General features: G+C 39.0%; 1 protein-coding gene across 4 annotated transcripts in view; it reads right to left on the bottom strand.

The window, feature by feature from the left end:
• Positions 1-4,923: 4,923 nt before the first annotated feature.
• BMS1 (BMS1 ribosome biogenesis factor) overlaps positions 4,924-23,396 on the bottom strand; it is a 38,872-nt gene continuing 20,399 nt past the window's right edge. For 3 of the 4 annotated variants that reach the window (XM_046653958.1, XM_046653959.1, XM_046653957.1), the window contains exons 14-23: positions 15,366-15,439; positions 14,567-14,743; positions 11,759-11,947; positions 11,491-11,671; positions 11,224-11,282; positions 10,229-10,351; positions 8,845-8,992; positions 8,318-8,493; positions 5,957-6,118; positions 4,924-5,423 (exon numbers count right to left, since the gene is read on the bottom strand). In XM_046653958.1, the coding sequence (XP_046509914.1) occupies positions 5,193-5,423; positions 5,957-6,118; positions 8,318-8,493; positions 8,845-8,992; positions 10,229-10,351; positions 11,224-11,282; positions 11,491-11,671; positions 11,759-11,947; positions 14,567-14,743; positions 15,366-15,439 (1,520 nt within the window). In that variant the 3' untranslated portion in view covers positions 4,924-5,192. The remainder of the gene's footprint in view (positions 5,424-5,956; positions 6,119-8,317; positions 8,494-8,844; positions 8,993-10,228; positions 10,352-11,223; positions 11,283-11,490; positions 11,672-11,758; positions 11,948-14,566; positions 14,744-15,365; positions 15,440-23,396) is intronic. The other variant, XM_046653960.1, reaches the window with a different exon arrangement.

Genomic DNA, 23,396 nt, shown 5'->3' with positions numbered 1-23,396 from the left:
ACAAAAAAATTGGGAACAAGGCAAGGATGCCCACATTCACCACTCCAACCATTCCACTTCCATATTATACTAAAGTCCTTGCCAGTGCAATACATCAAGAAAAAAGGGCATATAGTTGGAAAGGAAGGAATAAAAATTGAACCTATTTGCAGACAATACACCAAACATCAGGTCTATGTATAAAACCCCAAGGAGTCTTCCCCTGCCCCAAAAGACCCAGAAATAATAAATAGATCTAGTAAAGTTGTAGGATATAAGTTCAACACACAAAAATCAATCAGTTTTCTAAAAACTAGCAGCAAACAATTTGGCACCTATCATTTGCAATGGCTCCAAAATTATTAAAAACTTAGGCATAAATGTAAAGAAACATGCACAGGATCTGTATGCTGAAAAGTATAAAATGCTGATGAAACAAATCAGGGAAGAACTAAGTAAATGGAGAGATATACTATGTTCATGGATTGGAAGACTCGACAGAGTAAAGATGACACATCTCTACAAATTCACCTACAGATTTAATGCAATCAAAATCACAGCAGGACTTTTTGCAAATGTAGGCAAGCTTATTAAAATTTATACCAAAAGGGAAAGGCCCTAGAATGGTTGCAACAATTTTGAAAACGAGGAATAAATTTAGAAGACTCACACTACTCAACTTTAAGATACTATAAAGCTACAATAATCAAGGTTGTGTGGCAAAGGGATAGACAGAATAGAGAGCCCAGAAATATACCCTCACAAAAAGGCCCAACTGATTTTTGACAAAGATGCAAATGTATTTTAATAGAGAAAGGATAGTCTTTCAACAAATGGAATTAGAACAATTGGTTGTCTATAAGTTAAAAAAAAACAAACACCAACCTAAATCTCACACCTTGTAGAAAAGCTAACTAAAAATGAAAATCATAGAGCTATAAAACTTCTAGAAAAAGACATAGAAGAAAATCTTCATGACCTGGGGCTAGAAAAAGAGTTCTTAGTCATCAAATTCACAATCCATAAAAGAAAAAATTAATAAACTAGATACATATTTAAAATTTTGCCAGATACTGTTAAGAGAATGAAAAGACAGCTATAGACTAGGAGAAAATATTTGCAAATCACATCTGACAAAGGACTTATTCCAAAATATATAAAAAAAACTCTCAAGGTCAACAATAAGAAAACAACTCAAATGAAAAGTAAGCAAAATGCTTAAACATAAACTTCACCAAAGAGGACATTGTATATGAAAGGCAAGTAAGCATATGAAAAGATGCTCAATATTATTGGTCATTAGGGAAATGCAAATTAAAGCCACAATGAGATACTACTACATACCACCACAATGGCTAAAATAAAAAAGTACTGGCAATACCAAGGGTTGGTGAAGCGACAGAGTACTGGAACTCTCCTTCATTGCTGGTGGGAATGCAAAATGGTACAGCCACTCTGGAAAACAGTTTGACTGTTCTGTTAAACCATGTGACCCAGCAGTCCTACTCCTATGTGTTTACCCTGGAGTAATGAAAACTTATGCTCACACAAAAACCTCTACACAAGTGTTTGCAGCAGCTATGTTCATAACTGCCCCAAACTGGAAACAACCACAACGTTCTTCCATTGGTGAATGGATAGCCAACTGTGGTCTGTCTGTGCAGTTGGATACTATTTGGTCATCAAAAGGAATGTACAATTGATACGCAGAACAATTGGGATTAATCTCAAAGCCATGCTTTTTAGTGAAAGTAGCCAATTACTAAAGATTACCTACTGTATGTTTCCTCTTACACGACATTCTCAGAACAACAAAGCTGTAGTGATGAAAAACACATTCGTAGTTAGCAGGGAGTCAGGGCGGGAGAGGGTTGGGCTACACAGCGTGAGGGAGTGTTATACGAATCTATATATGTGTCAAAATTCATAGACCTATACACTTCTTTAAAGTGGGACCAGAGGTGAAACAAAAAATTTAAAAATCTATTCTGTACCAGTCACTTTGTATGTAGTATCATTAAATCTTCACAAACTGCAAGATCAGTTTATTATCCCCATCTTACAGCCAAGAAACTTGAAAGTTAGATATACTCAGGAACTTGCCCAGAGTCACACCACAGTGAGTGGCAGAGCCTGGAGTCCCTTACCCAGACCCTCTCTGCACCTCAGCACCAGCACAGTCAAGTCTGTGTGTAGTGGTCTAAGACATTGGGAAAGACAGGTTGCCCTCTTTGCTGATGTCGCTTACATGTCTGGCTTCTGTGCACAGCCTTGCTTAGCTGGACCTCCTCAGCTTTTAGCCAAGTGAACCCCAGCAAGATCACCTGGGCTTCTCGGGCACTGGTCTGCATAGCTGGGTTGGACTTGTGATCTTCTTTGCAGGACATGAAGATACTGAACTAACAGAAAGAATGTTGGACTAAGACCTACCTGTGTTCAACCTTGACCCCTCCCTAGATAATTCCATCCGCCCCCAGGTAGGTGTTGATGCCTCTCAGGAGTGCATTTTAAGCTCAGATAAAACATCAACCTGAGCTTCAGACAGCGTTCCTAACTACCTCCTCAGATGTCTCCACATGGCTGTCCCATAGATACCATGCCCTAAATCTGAGCTCATCACTCTACCTGAATCACCCATTTCTCCTCACAACTCCCAGATCCAATGTACCTCCAACTTTACCTCCTAAAGCTCTAGCACCCACTTCCTCTCTGCACCACCTTCCAGCACTCCTGTGTCAGCCTCCTCCCAGGACTTATCCCTGGACTCCCTCCAAACTCTTCTCTACCCCAGCAGTAAAGGGAATTTTTAAATCACGCAAATCTGACCATGTTGTCCCAGCTAAGTTCTCCAAGGTCTTCCCAGTATCTTGGGATAAAGATAGGATCTTAATGCAGCCTCATCCCTTGCCTCTCCATTTCCTTCTTTATCTTCCACTCCAGCTCCCTGCAACTCTCTGCCTGTCCTGGCTCCAACCACTGCCTTGCAGTTATCATGCTGCCTTGTGCCACAGGGCCTTTGCACATAATTTCCTGGTGCCTGACACTCTTCCCCTTCCCCATCTCCTATCCTTTGCCAAATCAACCTGCTTCTTCAGATTATGGATCAAGGTCACTTCCTTCCTTTAAGCAAGGCTTCCCTGATCTCCATTCTGTCTGGAGCCACAACGTCCTCAACATGGCCACTGACACAAAAGCCATCAAGTGATTGAAATGTGTGACTGCTGCTGAGGAACTGGAAATTTAATTTTAACTACTCTAAATTTAAATTTTAAACCTGGTACTAGATTCAGTTATATTTGAAACAAACCAGGGTATATGAATCTTACTTTTTCAACTAATTTTTGTGAAATCTAAATATAGATCAAGTATTTTCCAAAAAACTTAGCATTTGAATTGAGAGGTGCTGAAAGTAAAACAGACACCAAATTTCAAAGACTTGACAAAAAATAAGAATGTCAAGTATCTCATTAATGATTTTTGTATTGATTATATGTTGCAATGATAGTATTTTAGATATATTGGCTTAAAAATATGAAAATTCATTTTGCCTATTTCTTTTTCCCTTCTGTTAACGTGGTAGCACCGTATTTCTATCAATCAGATGGCAGTGTCCAGAGAGAAAAACCTGGTCACGGTGGCCCTTCAGGCTGGCGCTCTGGCTGCCTTCCCTCGGTGGAGGGCAGCAGCTTGCACGGGCCAGGCTCTTTCTCCTTGAGTCAAGCCAGTCCTGTGTGCTGGGGCCATCTTCAGTCAGTTCACAGGAGGGAAAAGAAATTTAAGAGGATGGTGAAACAGCTCCACTTAGATACCAACTTCCCTATTAGGTTCTCATCATGTTCTTTGTTAACTTTGCCAGAACTTATGGGTTTTTGTTTTTGTTTTTTGCTGAGGAAGATTCACCCTGAGCTAACATCTTGCCAATCATCCTCTATTTTGTATGTGGGTCACCTCCACAGCACAGTCAACTGACCAGAGGTGTAGGTTGATGCCTGGGAACCAAACCCGGGCCACTGAGTGGAACACACCAAATTTAACTTCTAGGCCACAGGGCCAGCCCCCAGAACTTATGTTTTTTAAAGCACATTATCACTTTCAAGTCCCCCCTAACCCTGAGATTGGCAAGCCACCTCCTACACATGAGGTCTTGGGCAGGTGGAGCATGCTCAGAATGGCTCAGGTAGGCAGAAAGCTCAGCAGCAGCTCCCCTTCTGTCTTCTGTGCACTTGCTGCCAGGCCACAGTGTCTTGGCAGGTATGGAAAAATCCCAAAGCACATTCACTGATAGAGCAGGAATTTAATTAACTCCTCCATTTACTGCAGCCCCCTGAGGTGCCCGGCACCGGCAGCACTAGGTCTGAGGACACAGTGGCGAGCAGCACAGGGTGGCCCTCTCAGGAGGGAGTAGTTCAGGGCAGGAGCTCCCAGATATTTGGATCTTAAGATCTTTACACTCTTAAAAATGAATGAGGACCTCAAAAAGTTGTTTTTCATGTGGGTTGTATCTATCAATTTTTACTACGTAAGAAATTAAAGCTGAGACAAATTTAAAGTATTTTTATTAATTTGTTTTAAAATAACAAAAACAAGCCCATTATGTGGTAAGATAAATAGCATATTCTTGTGAAAAATATTTCCCAAAGCAAAAATACTTTGTGGGAAAGTGGCATTGTTTTACAGTTTTGCAAATCTCTGTAAGTCTGGCTTACTAGAAGCAGCTGGATTCTCGTAGCCGCAGTCAGGCTGTCCCACTATTGCATGTCATGTGGCCTCTGGGAAACAGGGCTGTGCACTATACCATACACTCTGCTCTAAAACTTTACTCTAAAGCTGAGGTTTCAAGTTAATATTTTTCCCCTTCTGGAAGACTCGTCATGAAGGTGTCAAAATAAGTAGTTATCCACAATCATCAAGCATTCATCCCTAATGACAACTACTAAGCCAAAATTAACAGGAAAATATTTTAATGATATTTTTGTAGCACAAATAATTAAACTGAGATAGGTAAGAGGAATGTGAGGGAATCTACAAAATCATAAATTATATTGCTTTAATCTCAACATAACTTAGATGCTGCCAGCAGTTTCCACTTCTCCTCTCAAAGGCACAGTCTGGGCAATATATCCAACAAAGACGTCTTTCTTGGGCTCGTCCCCTGACTTGTCGTTTATAAGTACTATAATATTTGAAACCATCCATCTCTATCTGTCTGGAGCTCACTTCGACTGCTCCTCAGGCCCCTTCAGGCTAGACTTCTGATTTCTTCTTTCTTTCTGACCCTGAATTCGGAAGAGCTTCTTCCTGAGGTCCTTCTGTCGCTTCAGTTTCTCTTCCTCCTCCTTCTGCTTCGCTTTGAAGTGTTCTTTATTGTGCAGATGCTGTTGCACCTTGGCCTTCTTCATCTTCTGACTGTGCACTGTGCTCAGGGCATCCAGCAGTGCGAGGATCTGACAAGGACAAAACCCAGTGAGCATCACAACATCCTTAACAGTTCAGCACACTTTCCCTCCAAGAGTCAGGGGCCCAAACACTTCAGCTGACTATCACAACTAGAATTGATCCATGATCCAAATGAATATTAACCTAGCGAAAATCGATACTGAACTAGGGAAACATAATTTGCATGGAGATGTAAGTAGGAGCATCTTTATTTAGCAAAATACTTAAATAACAACCTTCACCACAAAACCACCTTCGTTAATCACTCTGTGGATACTACGTACCACTAAAACAGAGTGATTCGCCAGCTGTGTGCCTATTACTCCCCATTAAAATGCGTAAGGCAGAGCAGGACTAAACAAAACAAGGGAAATGGACTTTGGCCTTTCCTCCAACTTCTAGTTTCTAGTGCCTTGAGTAAGTTCGGCCCTTATCCTTTCCAGATGAAAAATGAGAATGCAGTAGAAATGCCAAGTGTGCTGCTGAAAGCATTATTTTCAAGTCTAAACGCAACATGCAGGAAGCCATCGGTCGACAGTACCTTCCTTTCATGAGGCTCCCGTATGACGGCTGGTCTCAGCCTGTCCTTCGGCATCTTGCCTGCCTTTGCCTGGGTCTTGGGTTTGTTCTTAAATGGCAGGGCCTTCTGCAAGGCTTTTGGAATGTGCAGCGAATTAAAATGTTTCTTTTGCCTCATGATCGGCTGAAAAGAAAAATAAAATACAGACTATGACATACTGATTTTTCACAAGATTAATAACACCAGAGTCTGCTGACTATCAGAAATGAGGATTTCATCATCCATCAAAATATGGACTGCCTCAATGGACATGCACGGCTCAAAACAGAAAGACAGCTAGAATGTATTTATAATTCTTCAAGAAATCAACTGTGCCCACTTCTACAGGATGGATTATGGGGTCTCAACAGAGCAGAGGAACAGATGCAACATTTCTTTTAACGCAAAATTCAAGCCTGATCTTTGGGGCACTGAGGTGTTTTATTTTCCTGAGGAAGATTTTCCCCGAGCTAACATCCACTGCCAATCTTCTCTTTTTGTATGTAGGCCGCTGCTGCTAAAGCATGGCTACTAACAGACGAGTGGTGTAGGTCTGCACCCAGGAACCAAACCTGGGCCACCAAAGCGGAGGGCACTGAACTTAACCACTAGGCTAGCAGAGTTGGCCCTGAGGTTTTTTTTTTTCCTAGCTTAACAAGAATAATCTAGCTGTTCATCTTGACTATCAACCTCTCTGGATTTAAGGATGTAGTTCTTTCTCCAATCAACAGCCAAAGTGTCCCCATTCCTGATTCTCATTAAGTTTAACTTTACTGTGTTTCTAATGGAAGGCCAGCTGAGAAAAATGAGATTTAAACAACAGAGGAAGGCAAAATACTCTCTACATTCAATTTTTAAGGTAATCTAAGTTCTAAATGCTTAAACTGAGAAGACCAAAATTCTTAATTGCCTCAGAAATAGTTAATAAGTTGAAAGTTCTGCCCTAGACATTTAACAAGGTCGATGCCAACTATATAGACAATATTTCTTCTGTCTTTAAATTTATCACTAAAGACACCATCCATGATAATATTCAATACTCTCTGTTTAGGAACCTAAAATGCTTTAAAATAAAACAAATCAGAGAAATCACCTTCTCCAAAAAAGAGTAAGCACCACAGGCTGGATAACAAGTACCATGTCCTGAAGTGTATTTTCCCAGAAATTCATGTAACATGATTCAAATTTTATTATTAACTATTATAGAAAAAGTAATGCTTGGGAAACTTCTGTTTCCAGCAGAATGGCAGACTGATATCCTGAACAACCCTCTCATTACAAAACAATTAAATATCTTACATTAACACAAACAAATCTTTTCAAATGTAGTGTTAACCTGTGAAGAAAATAATGAAAGTTCTCAGAGACCAAAATCTAAATGAAAATGGAAATCCAGACACGCACTGAGAACTTAAAATAAAATACTGATGAGGCCAACTACTCGCAAGGACGCGGAACAACTAGAACTCTGATAAACTGCTGGTGGGAGTCTAACCTGCTATGACTTCAGAATACTACAGGCGTCATCCTCTGTAACCCGGCAATCCCAGCCCTGGGGATCTATGCAACAGCGGCGTGTGCACACGCACACCAAACAAGTTGCACGAAAGTGTTCAGGGCAGCATTTGTAAGGGCCAAAAATTGGAAGCAATATCCATCAATGGAGAAATTGACATTGTCACATAATAGAATCCTACTCAATGATAACAATGAATGAATGTCTGCTATATACAAGAACATGGATGAATCTCATAATACCAAAAGAAAGAAGCCAGGCAAAATAGTATACACCATATTTTATAAAAGTCAAAAAGAGGCAGGACTGATTTACAAGTTGGGAGTCGGAACAATGGCTATCTTTGAGGTAGAGCTGGGGTAGTGACTGGGAGAGGTCACAAGGGGGGCTTCTGTTGTGCTGGTAGTTCTATTGTGTGATCCAGGTGGTGGTGATTTGGGCGTGTTAAAATTCAGTGAGCTGTACACTTATAATTTGTGTACTTTTCTGCAGGTACATTAACACTTCAGCAAAACATTTATTAAAACTTTCAAAAAACCAACATTACTTCAGTAAGAATTAGCACATTGTTTGCAAAAGTAATACATGTATATGGTGGAAAAAAAATAGTTCAAAAGAGTATACAATGAAAAGTTTAAGTCTCTTTTTTAAACCTTAGAAAACCAACATTACCACTTTACTGCATTCTTTCTAAAATACTCTATGAAGACACAACATGTTCGTTCAAATATAATGTTAGACTTTCTACTTGAAAATTCAAAGCCTAGACAACATTATGTAGAAGCATCTGGATGACCTCCATCTACAGGGCACATGCATGGCCGTACCTTATACAGAGAATCCTTGTTGGGCTTCAGTTTGACACCATGGGCAAGGCGGAGTTGACCAGTTGTTCGCATTCCTGACCAGGTATCTTTCTCACCAACTGGCTTCAACAAAGATGTTACTGGGTTATAGAAGGCTGGAATGGAGACAGGATACCAAGTTCTCATGAAGACAATATCTGGAAAGAGAGGAAATTACTTTAACATTTTCAAAAGAAGATTCATATCCATCTAGTCAAACAAAAGAACAAAACATTCACCCCAAACTTCCGTAGCTGGTAGCACAGCATTTGAAGAGAGACATCACCTAGTGAACTGCTCTTGAATATCACACAACTTTTACTGGGTGTGAACCACATGGCTCCAGACACAGTGTGACTTGGCACACTGCACAAGATGCTCCAGCTGGGGAGGGCTGGAGCCGACCCTGCTTTTCTAAAGACCTAAACTACAGCCTCTACTCCATGCTGGCTAGAAGTCAACAGTGAATGGTGACATGCTGTCGTGAACACATCACAGAGGATATTTACCACTCATCAGCAACTTATCCTCAAAGCTGGCCCGGAAAGCTCCTTCTGGAGCTCGGAGTGCTTTCTTGATCTGCCCCCTTATTCCACTGACAGTTCGAATCACAGCACCTTCAAACTTTGCCACTTCTAAGGCAGAATTAAACATTCCCTACAGGTACATGAAAAAAAATTAAAACACACAAAATCAGATACTTTACCTCTTAGTTCAAAAATATATCCTTGGTTAAAAAACTCATTGAAGGGTGATAAAATAATCAAAATGTATTTTTCCCCCTAAAAGTGGAATTACTAGGTCAAAAAGAATACAACTGTATTTTCCCCAAAGTAACACTAATCAAGACTCTATTGTGGACTCATTAGCACGTTCATCACTGGTATCTCTGTAGAAGAGAAGGTCAAAAAAGATACTTATTGGACTGAACTGGCCTAGACAGCCTTTGCTATCATCTCACAGGCCTGGACTACAGCTCATACGCTATGACTCAGGCGCACAGACTCAGAAAATAAAGAGAGCTAGATAAACGCTAATGGTACTATTACCTTATATTACAAGAACATTTTATGATAATCTTAACTGTGTTTTTAATGGAAACACCCCCACTAATGAAATTTTCAATAAATGTTGCTCAAACTATCCTCCCACGTTATATTGCAAGGCAGAGTGCCCATTTTTCTGCACACTTGCCAAGTATTTTTTTTTTAATTCAATTCTACTTGCAACTTTTTTTTTACTCATTTGTTTTTTTTTTTAAATCTTGAATTTATCTTTTTTTTTTTTAAGATTTTATTTTTTCCTTTTTCTCCCCAAAGCCCCCCGGTAGATAGTTGTATATTCTTTGTTGTGGGTCCTTCTAGTTGTGGCATGTGGGACGCTGCCTCAGCGTGGTTTGATGGGCAGTGCCATGTCCGCGTCCAGGATTCGAACCAATGAAACACTGGGCCGCCTGCAGCGGAGTGCGCGAACTTAACCACTCGGCCACGGGGCCAGCCCCTTGCCAACAAGTATTTTGCAAACTATTTTGTCTACTGATCTGTTTGACAAACCTATAATTTCTCCCCTTTCTTAACACAAACCAAAAAGGTAGGAAACAAAGACTAGTGAGTGATTGCATATTTTCAGTATTAGCTCTGTGACAGTCTCACACGGAAGTAACAAGTAATAGCCTAAATTATTAAATCTATTTTACTTCACCTGAAGATTTCTGAGCATATTTAAGTAACACAGAGACCAATATAAATAAGTAAATTAAAAATATCAAAGACCAAGTTTATTAAAGATTTCAAATACTTTTCTGAAAACATTAGACTTATATTTTAGAAGTATTTCATTCCTCCTTTAACAATATACACTTTTATAAATATGTGAATATACCGACATACAGACCTTAATGAATGAAGTATTCTTGAAAATTTTAAATGGAAAACCAGTTAGCTTTAATTTCTTCACAATTTTTATGGATTTATCCAGATCAAGAACAACTCCTGTGGCAGCTATCCGGAAATCAGGCTAAAAAGGAACCCCCAAAATTTGAATACAGGACTAATATCGGCAAGAGAAAAGCTACGATTCTTTGTAATGCAATAAATTACCGAAGTGCCTTTCACTTACAATCAGCTAAGAAAGAAGAACATCTGAAAGGCAAAACAGCATTTTAACAAAAGCAACCTGAAACTGTAATGCAACTAATGATGATGTCCTGAGTATTTTCCTGAGGGTGATTTCATATAACATAATTTCACAACAATGATCTATTTGGAATGAAAAGGAAAATGAAAATTTGCTCACAATGTTTAATAAGTTAAACTGTGGACCCGCAGGGAGGACTCCATCTGCTCATTACCCTGTTTTCTGTTAAATAGGGCCAATAACACCTGCTCTGATTGATCAAACGAAGACTGTGTGAACAGACTTTGCTACACCAGCATTACTCAGGGTAGTCCTATGTCTGAATGGTATCTGATATACCTACATATGGTGTAAATATAACTTCTACATGCCCTGGGAAACCAAAAAGCTCCTGTGACTCGCTTTACTGTGGCATTTGCTTTTTTGCAGTGGTTTGGAAGCGAACCGGCAGTATCTCCGAACTACACCTGTATATCACTCAGCACACGGTGAATGCTGCTTAAATACTGTTCGAAAAGAAGTCCAAAAATACATAAAAATATGAAATGCCATCAGTACCATGACAATTATCCTTCTAGCTCCCTCTTCTCTACTCCCACACCCTATTTAAAAAGATGTAAGAAAATTAAAAGCAAAGTTTATTATAAATACTAAAAATGAGTCATTTTCCACTTAAAGTTTCATGTACATATTCCATATTCATATATACTTCTCAAACACAATCTGTAAAATAAAACATCCAAGATATTTACCATTACACCACTAACAGACTGGACTGCCAAGAAGCCAGTTCCCTGTGGAGTGATAGGACCTTAAAGAAAACAGAAACAAACAAACAAAAAATATATATATAGTGAACCACACATTTTGGATTCTGTTTTACATATATACTCCAATCCAAAAAAAGAGAAAAATCTTACGAATTGGGATTTCATGAATGGAAAAAAGCAAAACTATTAATGATGAAGCCCAAAAGGTTTAAATTAACCTAAAAGCAAGTTATTCTAACCATATTTTACCCCAAAAGGTTGCTCCACAATGCATGTGCTGTGGGGTGTATTTCAGAAGCCTCTGTCTTCCATTGTGGTCTTCAATATAATAGAGCGGGATGGTCTGAAATCTCCTCCACCCTACAGAAAAAATGATTGGATCTCGGGACTTCAGGATTTTCTTATACCAACGATGTTTCTTCAGACGCATCTGAGGGAGAAGAGATTTCAGTAAGATTAGTGGTGGAAGCATGTTTGAAGACCCTCAAGTGTCAAGAGTGCAGCAAAGGGTACCTACCTGTACATATCCGACATTGCCCTCACTATTGCCCAAACCACCCAAAATAATTGGGTAATGGGGGTCAAAGTTAAGCACGAATTCACAAGGGACATTTTCTATCTCAATTCGGACATACATCCCAGGTCGAAACCCCTCATATTGAACTCTGGCTTCATCGTCTTGATCTTCAAATTCTGCCCGGTTAAGCTATATATGAGAGGAGAAAAGAACAATGAAAACCCCACAATGCCGTTATCTTTAATAAATTAAGATTAACGTTTAAAAAATGAGCAATTTCTAAATAAAAGAACCATGGACAGAATTATTTAGGCTTTATCGCTATTAAAAACAATATACATTTCACCTTTACAGTTTGTTCAGGATTATGTCCCAGTTGTTTTCTTCTCTGCTGCTCTAAGGTATAGAGAATGTAAACAACCCTGAAAGGAGCCCTTAACGCTGGTCAGCAACCACCCTTCACTTCCCCAGTCCACACTTGCTTTTCTTACTCTCCAAACAATTATTTCACACTTTTTCTCCTTTCTTTGAACACCCATTATCTCCTCCCTCATCCTTACTCTCAGCTGTTGACTAATTCACTCAAAAACTAAGCAATCTAAAAGAACTTCCACAGTCACCCCATCTACCAGGGGTGACAGTCATATCCAGCCTTTTATTATAGCTCTGCATTGTTCAATATGGTAGCTACACGTGGCAAATGAAATTGAAATTAAAATTAAATAAAAATGTAAAAATTCAGTCCTTTAGTCACATTAGCCACGTTTCAAGTGGTATCAATATGTGGCTAGAGATTACAAAACAGGAGAACACAGATAGACATTTCGATGACCACAGAGAGTGCTGCTGGGCAGCTGTTACAGATTACTTATCCATGCCTCTATTTAATGCCAAACTCCGCTTGCATACTGGATATCATCCATTCTTGTTGGACTTTATTCTAACAGATCTTGCCTGTTATTTCTCTCACCTTAAAACCTTCTTTTGACTTCACTTCCTCCAACTATTGCCCCATTTCTCTGCTTCTCCCTGAAGCAAAATGCCACAGAAGTTTTCTACAGTTACGGTCTCCAGTTCCTCTGCTCCCATTCTCTTAAATCCCCTAAATTGGGACTTTAACCCACACTCCATAAAAATGCTTGCCAAAATCACTAAAGGCCTCCACATTCCTAATCTAGTGGTCAATTTTGTTTTCATGATAGTTAACATATCAGAAGGGTTTAAAACAATTTATCACTTCCTTCTACGGTGGCTTCCTGCAAACCTCACGTTCTCTTAGATTTCTTCTATCTCCTGAGCACTGCTCAGTCCCCACTGCTGCTTCTTCCTCTCTGCCATGCCTCTTACAATGGAGTACCCAGTGTCCATCCTGGTCCTCTTTTCTCCTGTCTCTATGCTCATTCCCCGGGTCATCTCATCCATTCCATGGCTTTAAGTAGCATCTAAATGCTGAGGACAGAATACATAAATCCCTGGCCCCAACCTCTCTCCCAAACTCCTCACTGACTACTCCACTGTCTGAAAGATTAGCTCAAACTTAACAGATCCAAATTTCATCTTCTGGGACAAACCTGCACCAACTACAGGCTTTCCTATCTTAGTTATGATGACCCAATCCTTCCAGTAAGCCACCCTTATTTCTCTCACACACCCCACATTCAATCCACCAGGAAATCCTATTGTTCTACTTTTCAAATAAAGTATATCCAGAATTTGACTCTTTCTCTTTCACCTCCACTGCCACACTGCTCCTCAGCTCCCAGTGTGAGGCACTTTAATCTTCCTGAACTCTTGCTGGAGCAATCCTTTCAAAGGTAAGCAGATCACGCATGTCTCTCCTTTGCTCAAAACACCCCACTGGCCCCCAGTTCACTTAGAGTAAAAAGTTACAAGTCTTTTACAACAGCCCACAAGGTTTTAGGTAACTTTAAATTGCAAATGGCCTGAAGCAAACACTTCAGAACTAGCTTTACATTTCTTAGTCATGTCTATCAAGGGTCCGAAAAGACGTGAAACCACTATGTTAATGACTAACCAGGAGATACTTCTTTGACTAGATGAAGGCCTACATTGAGCAAAGCCTGTTGACCACATTTTCACAAAGTATATACTTAACTTACATAAGGCATATTAAGGTATGTTCCAGCTTAAAGGGTTTCTTGGGAGCCCCACTTGTCAAAGCACAACTCAAACACTCACCATGACTGCATACGTATCTTGGTGTCTCCTTCAGAGTGAGTTCGTCAACTCAGCCTGTTCAGCCTCCCCAGGCAGGAGGGCCAGACTATCTCCCTTTCAGCGTTCCCCATGCTCCCTTTATCTCCATATCTGACCTTACACTTGAAATATCCTCTGAACTCTGACCAAGGTGAATTTTCAGAAACCCTTCCCTGGAGAGCACGGGTGTGTTCATAAGCCATACAGGCCAAGAATCACATACCCATTCAGAATATATCATTATGGTTCCAGGGAGCAGTAATCAGAATGCTAAAGCAACGCTTGCATTTAAATAAACACACTGTCTCAAATTACTACACTGTGAGACCCTCAAAAGTGGTGGCTGTATCTCAGCCATTTTTGCTTCCTTGATGCTTGGTACAAAATAGGCACTAATATCTTTCTGGTGAATTTCTGACTGAAGAAACAATTACAAGACTGCATGAATGAACACACATCTGCATCTCGACCTAAGAGTCCAGACAACAGGCAGAGAAGCAGGTCAGGGAGCAGACACTTAAATAAAGTTACATATTCACAACACTATACTATAGCCTTGAAATGAGGCTGACAGGAACTGAGTTTTCGTACCTGTGCTTGTTTCTGCATTTCTCCTTTAAGATCGTCGAAATATGTGCTTTCTCCTTCATCATATTCTGCATCAAACATTTCCTTCAATTTTCTCTTCTTATCCAAATGCTTTTTCTTGGCGCTTTCCTCTGTGCTGCGGTCAATTTCTTCCTTAACTTCTTCCTCTACATCTTCAATCTTCAATTTCCAGAAGAAAAAATTGTATAAAAGTTTGTGGAGATCTTTTCTTTAAACATTAAAGCAGATTTTAAAAGTTCTATTTGAGCTGCAAAAATCTTAGTTACAATCATAATGAAAACAAAACAAAACAAGCCTTTGGCTCTAAATAACCTGTATTGCTATAAGAGACGTTTAGACATCTGCATTACAATTAACTGCCATTCCTTAATCTGGCTGGGAATGCCAAAGCACCGGACAGATGCTCCCCAGACACTGCTCTAAAGGAATGTTAAGGAGAACAGGGAATAGTACTTTAAAAAGGGCACTTAAACTTAAGAAGAGGAGAGTGATGGCAGAAGGAATGGTGGAGGGAAGGCAGTGACTTAGGAGCTAAATCTTTCAATGACTCAAGAATCCTAATGACAAGAAGAGGTAGTAAGTGTCACCCAAAATATCAAGAATAATAAACCAAAAACCTTTGATCTGTCCCCACTCTCCATATTTTTAGGAAGGAATCCATCCATCTGTAATCTACACAGATAACAAGTAGGATTTGCCTTCTCAATATGGGCCTCTCTCAGAACATAATGACCACAGATCAATGACCAGTGACTGGAACCTGGCCACAGCAAAGTCATACCTGAGTATCTGGGCCTGATTTTCCCTTGTGCACATCTCCTGTTTCCAGGTCTTCAAAGTCACCATAGAGCTCCTCTGGGAAAAGAACAACCAAATGAATCTCCTGTGAATACGGCCTGCATGTGACACTCGAGCACCACCAGGTGGACTGAGCACTTCAATTTCACTGTTCCTACTGCTGCACACTCCAGAAGAATCTTGTACTTACACAGGCTTTTTTTTCTTGTTAAATTATCAGTATTTCATCACCTGTTTAGATTAAGTAAATGGACCCAATCCACGTTTCCATACTTTACTTCGAGATCCCACTTAGCCAAGAGCTACTTTTTGAGTATAGGTGACGGATACTCTGTAGCAGAGAAGCACACAGGTGGGATGCATGGCCCTGCAGGTGAGTGTCCAAGACCAACAGTCCAAGGAGTGACTTGAAAAAATCAAGGCTTGATAACAGCACACGTGAAAAAGCGTCTTAATAGTAAGATCAATACAACACAATGTGTGCCCTACCTAGGGAAAATCTCAGATTACGTAAAAGACAGCATTTAGAGTAAGAGCAGTATGCAGAACAGCGCCGAGCCACATGAAGAGCTCACTCATTCACACATTTTTGGAGCTCTGACTTTAGTTATGGGTCCTACCTTTAAAAGAAAAGATGTTACAACATCTTAGGAGGCAACATCTAGAATGGCACTAAAATATTTTCATGTAAGAGCCAAAAAAACAAAGAGCCAAAGAAAATATAATAGATGGGAAGATTCCATTTGCAAAAAAAATTTAAAAAGGATAAAATACTCAGGAATAAATCTAACAAGAAATGTGCTAGAAATTTATTTCAAAATTTTAAAAGCTTTAATATGCTACCAAAGGACACATGGAATAACATTAGCTAACACTTTTAAGTGCTTTACACAGGCACTGCTCTAAGGACTTTACACGCCTTAACTACATTCTTCAACACGACCCAACAGAGGTGTTATTAATGTTACCTACTGAACAAATAAAGATGACCATGTATCTGGAAAGGAGGACTCAATATCAGGAAGATTCCACTTCTCCCTTTAACATAATTACAGTAAGAAATACCACTAAGGATTTCTGGTCTGGAAAAGATAGTGTAGACATGTTTCCTCTGTTCCTCTCGACTACGTATAACCAACTCCAAAAAGAACACAAGAGCACTGGAGACAACCAAAGAACTGTGAAAGGTGGGAAGAGAAAGAGGAGCTGGTGAGGGTCCCCAGGACCAGAGGAATGACATAGTGGCCAGTGTCTCACTACTTCACAACCCACAGAAAGGCGACTCAGGGACATTGCTTCCCAACCCCCAAGCTATCAACAGAAGGCAGCTCAGATAGGCTCATTCTTCCTCCAGCTCAAACTGGATCTCACCAGGAACACCAGGCAAACCAGGCAGCACTGGCAAAGGCGATGGATTGGAAGCCCCACTGACAGTGAGGGCAAGTGTTGCCTTCCCTGAAGATCTGAATCTCCCTTCCTCCACCAAGATACACCAGGTGGGCCATTGAGCCAGGCATGAGACTCTCCTCCCCTACCTAAAAACAATGTGTGCCCAGGCAGGACCAGCAAAGAAACCCCCACAACAACAAACTGGCCCCACTGGCCAAGACAACCTTCCCCCACCTAGCTACACCAGGCAGCCCAGCCTGGGGAGGCTTCTCTGTTCCCTCAGGTGACACCAGCAGGGATCAGTGGCACCAGATAAACCAGGCAGACCAAAATAGCACTGCAAAGGCTCTGAAATTAAATTGTCCTTAGAACCACAGTTCACAAAGTAGACCAGGACCTGCACACTAAACCTAAATAGGATGACTGCCTGCTAAACTAAAACATTACATAGGACCCAGTCTCCTAACATAATAACCAAAATGTGTAGGATACAAGAGAAAATCACCTGTCATACCCAGAACCAGGAACATTCTAATTGGAACGTGAAAAGACAAATGACTGACACCAATATTGAAATGAATCAGATATTGGAAGTATCAGACTAGCATCTTAAAGCAGCCATTATAAAAAGGCTTTAACAAGCAACTATAAACCCTATGGCAACAAGCAAAAAATTGAAAACCTGAGCAAAGAACCAAATGGAAATTACATAACTGAAAAACACGATACAAGAAATCTTTAAAAGCTTACTAGATGGGCTCAATATTAAGAGTAGAGATAACAGAGGATAGAATCAGAGAACTTGAGGCCAGATCAATAGAATTCACTGCGTCTGAACAACGTAGGAAAAACAGCCTAAAAATAGATAAACAGAGCCTCATGAACCTGTGGGACAGAAACAAAAGATCTAACATTTATATATCCCACAAGGAGTGGAGGTGAAAGAAATGATGACTGAAGCTTCCCAAATCTGGTGAAAGACACAAACTTATAAATTCAAGAAGCTCAGCAAACCTCTAACAGAGTAAACCCAATGAAAGCCACACCAATCAAACTTCTGAAAACTAAAAACAAAGATAAAAATCTTGAAAGCAGCCAGAAAGAAATGACAGATTCCCTGGAGGGGCATACCAATACAAACCACAGCATATTTCTCCTCTAAAACCATGGAGGCCAGAAGGAAGTGGCACAACATTTTTCAAGTGCTGAAAGAAAACAACTGTCAGCTGCGAATTCTATATCTGGTGAAACTATCCTTCAGAAATGAAAGGGAAAAAAAGGACATTCTTAGATGGAGGAAAACTACAGGAATTTGTTGCCAGCATACCTACCCTTAAAAAATTGCTAAAGAAAGTTCTTAAACAGAAGGGTAATTACAAAAGGAGAAATCTGGGACCACAAGGAAAAAAAGAAAAAACAAAAATAGGCCAGAAATATGGATACATGCACTAGATTGTCCTTCTTCTTATGAATTTTTAAAATCATATTGAAGATTAAAAAAACTTACACCACCATCTAATATTCAAGCCAATGATAGTTAAAAATAGGGAAAGTAAAGGGGTCTAAATGGACGAAAGGTTTCCACATGTTACTCAGAGTGATAAAATGTTAGTACCAGTAGGCTATGATATTACAGTATGGATGTCACAATACCCAGAACAACCACTACCAAAACTATACAGAGATACACTCAGAACACTGTAAACATATCAAGATAGAAAGAAGAAAAGGGAAACAGAGGAGAAACAGAAGAACTAGAACCAGAGTTCTAATAAAATATCAGACAAACAATTACATATCAGTAAATACCTTAAATGTAACTGACATAAATACACCAATCAAAAGACAGATTGACAGAGAAGATAAAAACAAATAACCCTACTGCATGGTGTTTACAAGAAATTCACTTCAAATTTAACAGCCTAAGTAGGTTGAAAGTAAAAGGACAGAAAAAGATACACCATGCAAACTCATCTTTTCAAAAAGCAAGAGTGGCTATATTAATAGCTCATAAAGTAAGCTTCAGAGCCAAGGAAATTACCAGAGCCAGAGAGGGACTTAATTGAACTGTAGGACCTAGAATTTCATGTGCTGCCTTGACATCTTTGAGCCTCACAGGGCCCCAAAGGCCTAGCTGTGAGTAGGCCACCAGATATGCTGCACCCTTTGGGAAAGGATCCCCATTCTGCTAGTTCTTTTATCAGCTGGAGCAGCTACACCCCACCCAGTCCTCAACCTAACAGATCTCACTTCACCTCTCTGCCAGCCCATGAATTTATTCCAACAAGCTAATCACATCCTCCCAAGGGAACCACTGGTCATCCTAAGCTCTTTTAAGTATGAAGCCTGACTCCCAAAGCCCTGGTTGTTCGCTCTGCTCCCAAGTGCAATCCCTGCATGGCATGCGGTGTCCTCGTCCTTCACGCTCTGAGTGTCTGTGACTAATAAACTGCTCTCACTCTCATCTGTCCAGTGTCAGGTGTTGCCTGTTCTGCCATGCCCATGACTCTGGGGCTGGAATCCCTCCCTCACCAATGGAGTGAACAGGAGGTCACCATAATACATAATGACAAAAGGATCAATTCACCAGGAAGATGTCATAATCCTAAAAGTCTATGGACCAAATAGAGCCTAAAATAGATGAAGGAAAAATTGATAGGGCAGAAAAATAGACAAATCCACAATTGTGTCTGGTGACTTCAACATCCTCCTCCTAGCAACTGATAAAACAGGACGGAAAATCAGCAAAGATACATAAGATTTGAACAACACAGTCAACTCACTAAAATCTAACCGACATATATAGAAACTATACCCAACAACAGCAGAATATACAATTTTTAAAGCACCCACAGATCATCTACCAAGACAGGGCACATTCTGGATAAGAAAGCAAATCCCAATAAATCTAATAGGTTTGAAACCATAAGAGTATGTTTTTAGAATATAATGTAATTAAACTGGAAATCAATACAGTCATGCATCACTTAACGATAGGGATGCATTCTGAGAAATCCATCATTAGGTGACTTCGTCGTTCTATGAACATCAAAGAACGTACTTACACAAACCTAGATGGTATAGCCTATTACATGCCTCGACTATACGGTACTAAGCTTACAGGACCATCATTGTATACATGGTCCATGACTGACTGAACCTTATTCTATGGTGCCTGACTAACAGAAAGGCAAAATGAACATTTATAAACATATGGTAAACAACACGCTTCTAAATAATGCATGGGTCAAAGAGAAGTCTCAAAGGAAACATAAAAATGCATAGAACTGAATGAAAATGAAAACACAACATATGAAAGTTGGTGGGGTGGAGATAAGCAGTGCTGAGAATGCAATTTATAGCACTAAATGCTCACATTAGAAATGAGATAAGGTCTCAAACCAATAACCTAAGAAAACTGAAAAGTGCAAAAGAACCTAAAAGAATCAAAGAACAGAAATAATAAAGATAAGAGGAGAAATGGATGAAAGTGAAAATTAGAAAACAGAGAAAAATCAATAAAACCAAAAGCTGGTTATTTGAAAAAACCCAACAAATTTAATACATCTTACTGACAAAGACAGAAGACACAAATCACCAATATTGTAAATAAAACGGGATTCTTGAAACAGATCATGCAGCCATTAAAAGGGTATTAAGCAAATACTATGAACATTACACTCAGAATACCCAAGCTGGCCTCTTGGAGAAGGCACTTAATGGAACTTCCACTTCCCCAACAGGCTTTAAAATTCCTTGAAAACCATGAGCTACCAAGATTCAGAGAAGATGGAATAGATAACCAACCTAAAAGTCCTATAACCATTAAAGAAATAAAACTTGTGAATATAAGCTCAAAATTTCCAAGCCCTAATGGTTTCACTGGAGAATTAAACCAAATATTTAAAGAACTCATCCCCATTCTACATGATCCATTCCAGAAAAGAGAAAAATTGGGAACACTTCCCAACTCATTTTATGAGGCCAGTATTACCCTGTTATCAAAACCAGATGAATACAAAAGAAAAAAAAAGAAAACCCAACACTACAGATCAGCTTTTCTCATGAATGTAGACATAAAATTCCTCAAGAAAATACTATCAAATGAAGTTCAACAACATAAAAAGAATTATATACCATGACTAAGTGGGGTTTATTCCAAATATGCACGGCTAGTTCAACATTCAAAAATTAATCAATGTAATCCACTATATCAAAAGGGTAAAGAAAAATTCATACGATCACATCAATGGACACTAAAAGGCATTTGACAAAATTCAACACTGATTCATAATTAAAAATAAAGCAAAACAGAACAAAACTAAAACATCTGTCAGTGCACTAGGAATAGAGAAGACAGAGCACATAAAGAGCATCTACAGAAAATCCAAACTAACATCATACCTAACAGTGAAAAACACTGGGAACAAGGCAGGATTTCTACTCTAGCACTAGTCCTAGCCATTACAATCAGGAAAAATATAGAATATAAATAAAAATAAAAGGCTCACAGCTTGAAAAGGAAGAAATAATACTCTCCCTATTTGCAGATAACACAACTGTCTACATAGAAAATTGCAAGCAATCTAAAAAAAAACCCCTCCTAGAATAAGTGAGTTCAGCAGAATAAAGATAAACACAAAAATCAATCAAAATGAAATGCTTAAGTATAAACTTAACAAAATATACTCATCATCAGCATGCTGAAAATTATAAACCACGGATGAAAGAAATCAAAGAGTTTAATAAATGAAGAGACATATACTATGTTCCTGGATTAGAATACTCAAGATAGTAAAGATTCTGCCTAAATTGATCTATAGGTTTAACGTGACTCCTATCAAAATTTCAGCAAAGATTTTGTAGCCATAGACGAGCTTATTTTAAAATTTATATGTAAAGTCACAGGCCCTAGGATAACTAAAACAATCTTGAAAAAGAAGAATAGAGTGTGAGGAGTCACTCCACCCAATACTAATATTCATTACATAAGGACAGTATCCAAGATAGTGTGGTCTTGGTGGAGGGACCGATATATGAATCAATGGAACAGAAGAGAGAACCCAGAAATAGACCCACACAAAGATGCTCAACTAATTTTTGACAAATGTGCAAAAGCAATTCACCGGAACAAATAGTGCTGGAGGAATGACATGTACATTCACAGGGAAAAACAAACCCTGACCTAAACCTCACATCTTATAAAAAATCAAATAGATCACAGACATAAACAGAAAACAAACAAACAAAAAAAACCTGTAAAACTTTCAGAAAACAACATAGTAGAAAATCTTCAGAATCTAGGACTAGGAAATAATTCCTAGACTTGACACCAACTACACGATCCCTAAAATGAAAAAAACTGATAAATTTGACCTCATCAAAATTAAAAACTTTAGCTCTGTGAAAGGTCCTATTAGAAAACAAAAAGACAAACTACAGACTAGAGAAATTATCTGCAAACTACATATCCAACAATGGAATAAAATATATAAAGAACTCCCAATGTTCAATAGTAAAAATACCCCACCCCAATTAGAAAAAGGGCAAAAGAAATCCACAGATATTTTACCAAAGAATATATACAGATGGCAAATAAGCATACAAAAAAGTGCTCAAAATTCTTAGCCATCAGGGAAATATAAAGTGAAACCACAATGAAATACCACTACTCACTTACTAGAATGGCTAAAATAAGTAACGGAACACCAAATATTGGCAAGGATGTCAACAAATTGAATCATCCATATATTGCTGGTAGAAATATAAAAATGGCCCAGCCACTGCGGTAGTTTCCTATAAACTAAATATGCAATTATCATAAGACCCAGCAATTGTATTATTGGGCATTTATGCCATAAAAATAGGAAGTTTATATTTACATAAAAACCTGTACACAAATGTTCATAGAAGCTCAATTCTTAATAGCCCAAAACTGGAAACCCAGATGTACTTCACTGGGTGAATGGTTAAACAAACTGGTACAGCCATACCATGGAATACAATAAAAAGGAATGAAAGGGATACAGTCACATGCAACAACTTGGATGGACCTCTAGGGAATTATGCTGAGTGAAAAAAAAGTCGACCACAAAAGCTTAGCTACTCTATGATTCTATTTATTTAACATTCTTGAAAATGATAAAATTGTAGAAATGAAAAACAGCTAAGTGGTTGACAGGTAGGAACTTGGGAACAGGTGACAGCAGGGAGGTGGATATGTTTATAAAAGAGCAACACAAGGGATCCTGTAGTGATGGAAATGTTCTGTATCCTAACTGCTGATAGATAAATAAACCTATGCAAGTGCCAAAATAGCACAGAACTAAACACACACACATAGACATGCATATGAGCGTAAGTACAACTGGGGAAATCCACATAAGATCAGTGGATGCTATCAATGTTAATATACACGTTGTGGTCTTGTACTATATACATAGTACAAAATAAAAGATCTCTCTGTGTTAGTTCTCACAAGTGCATGTGAATTTACAATTCAATCTACAATTATCTCAAAATAAAAAGTTTAATTAGAAAAAAAACCACCAACTTTTCTTTTGGACTGGAAAAGATAATTCTCAAGTTCATATGGAAAAATAAGCAAAATCAGGACAAAACAATG

This window comes from Equus quagga, chromosome 2 (genome assembly GCF_021613505.1).
Source record: "Equus quagga isolate Etosha38 chromosome 2, UCLA_HA_Equagga_1.0, whole genome shotgun sequence".
Lineage (NCBI taxonomy): Eukaryota > Metazoa > Chordata > Mammalia > Perissodactyla > Equidae > Equus > Equus quagga.
This window is presented reverse-complemented; position numbering and strand designations above follow the sequence as displayed.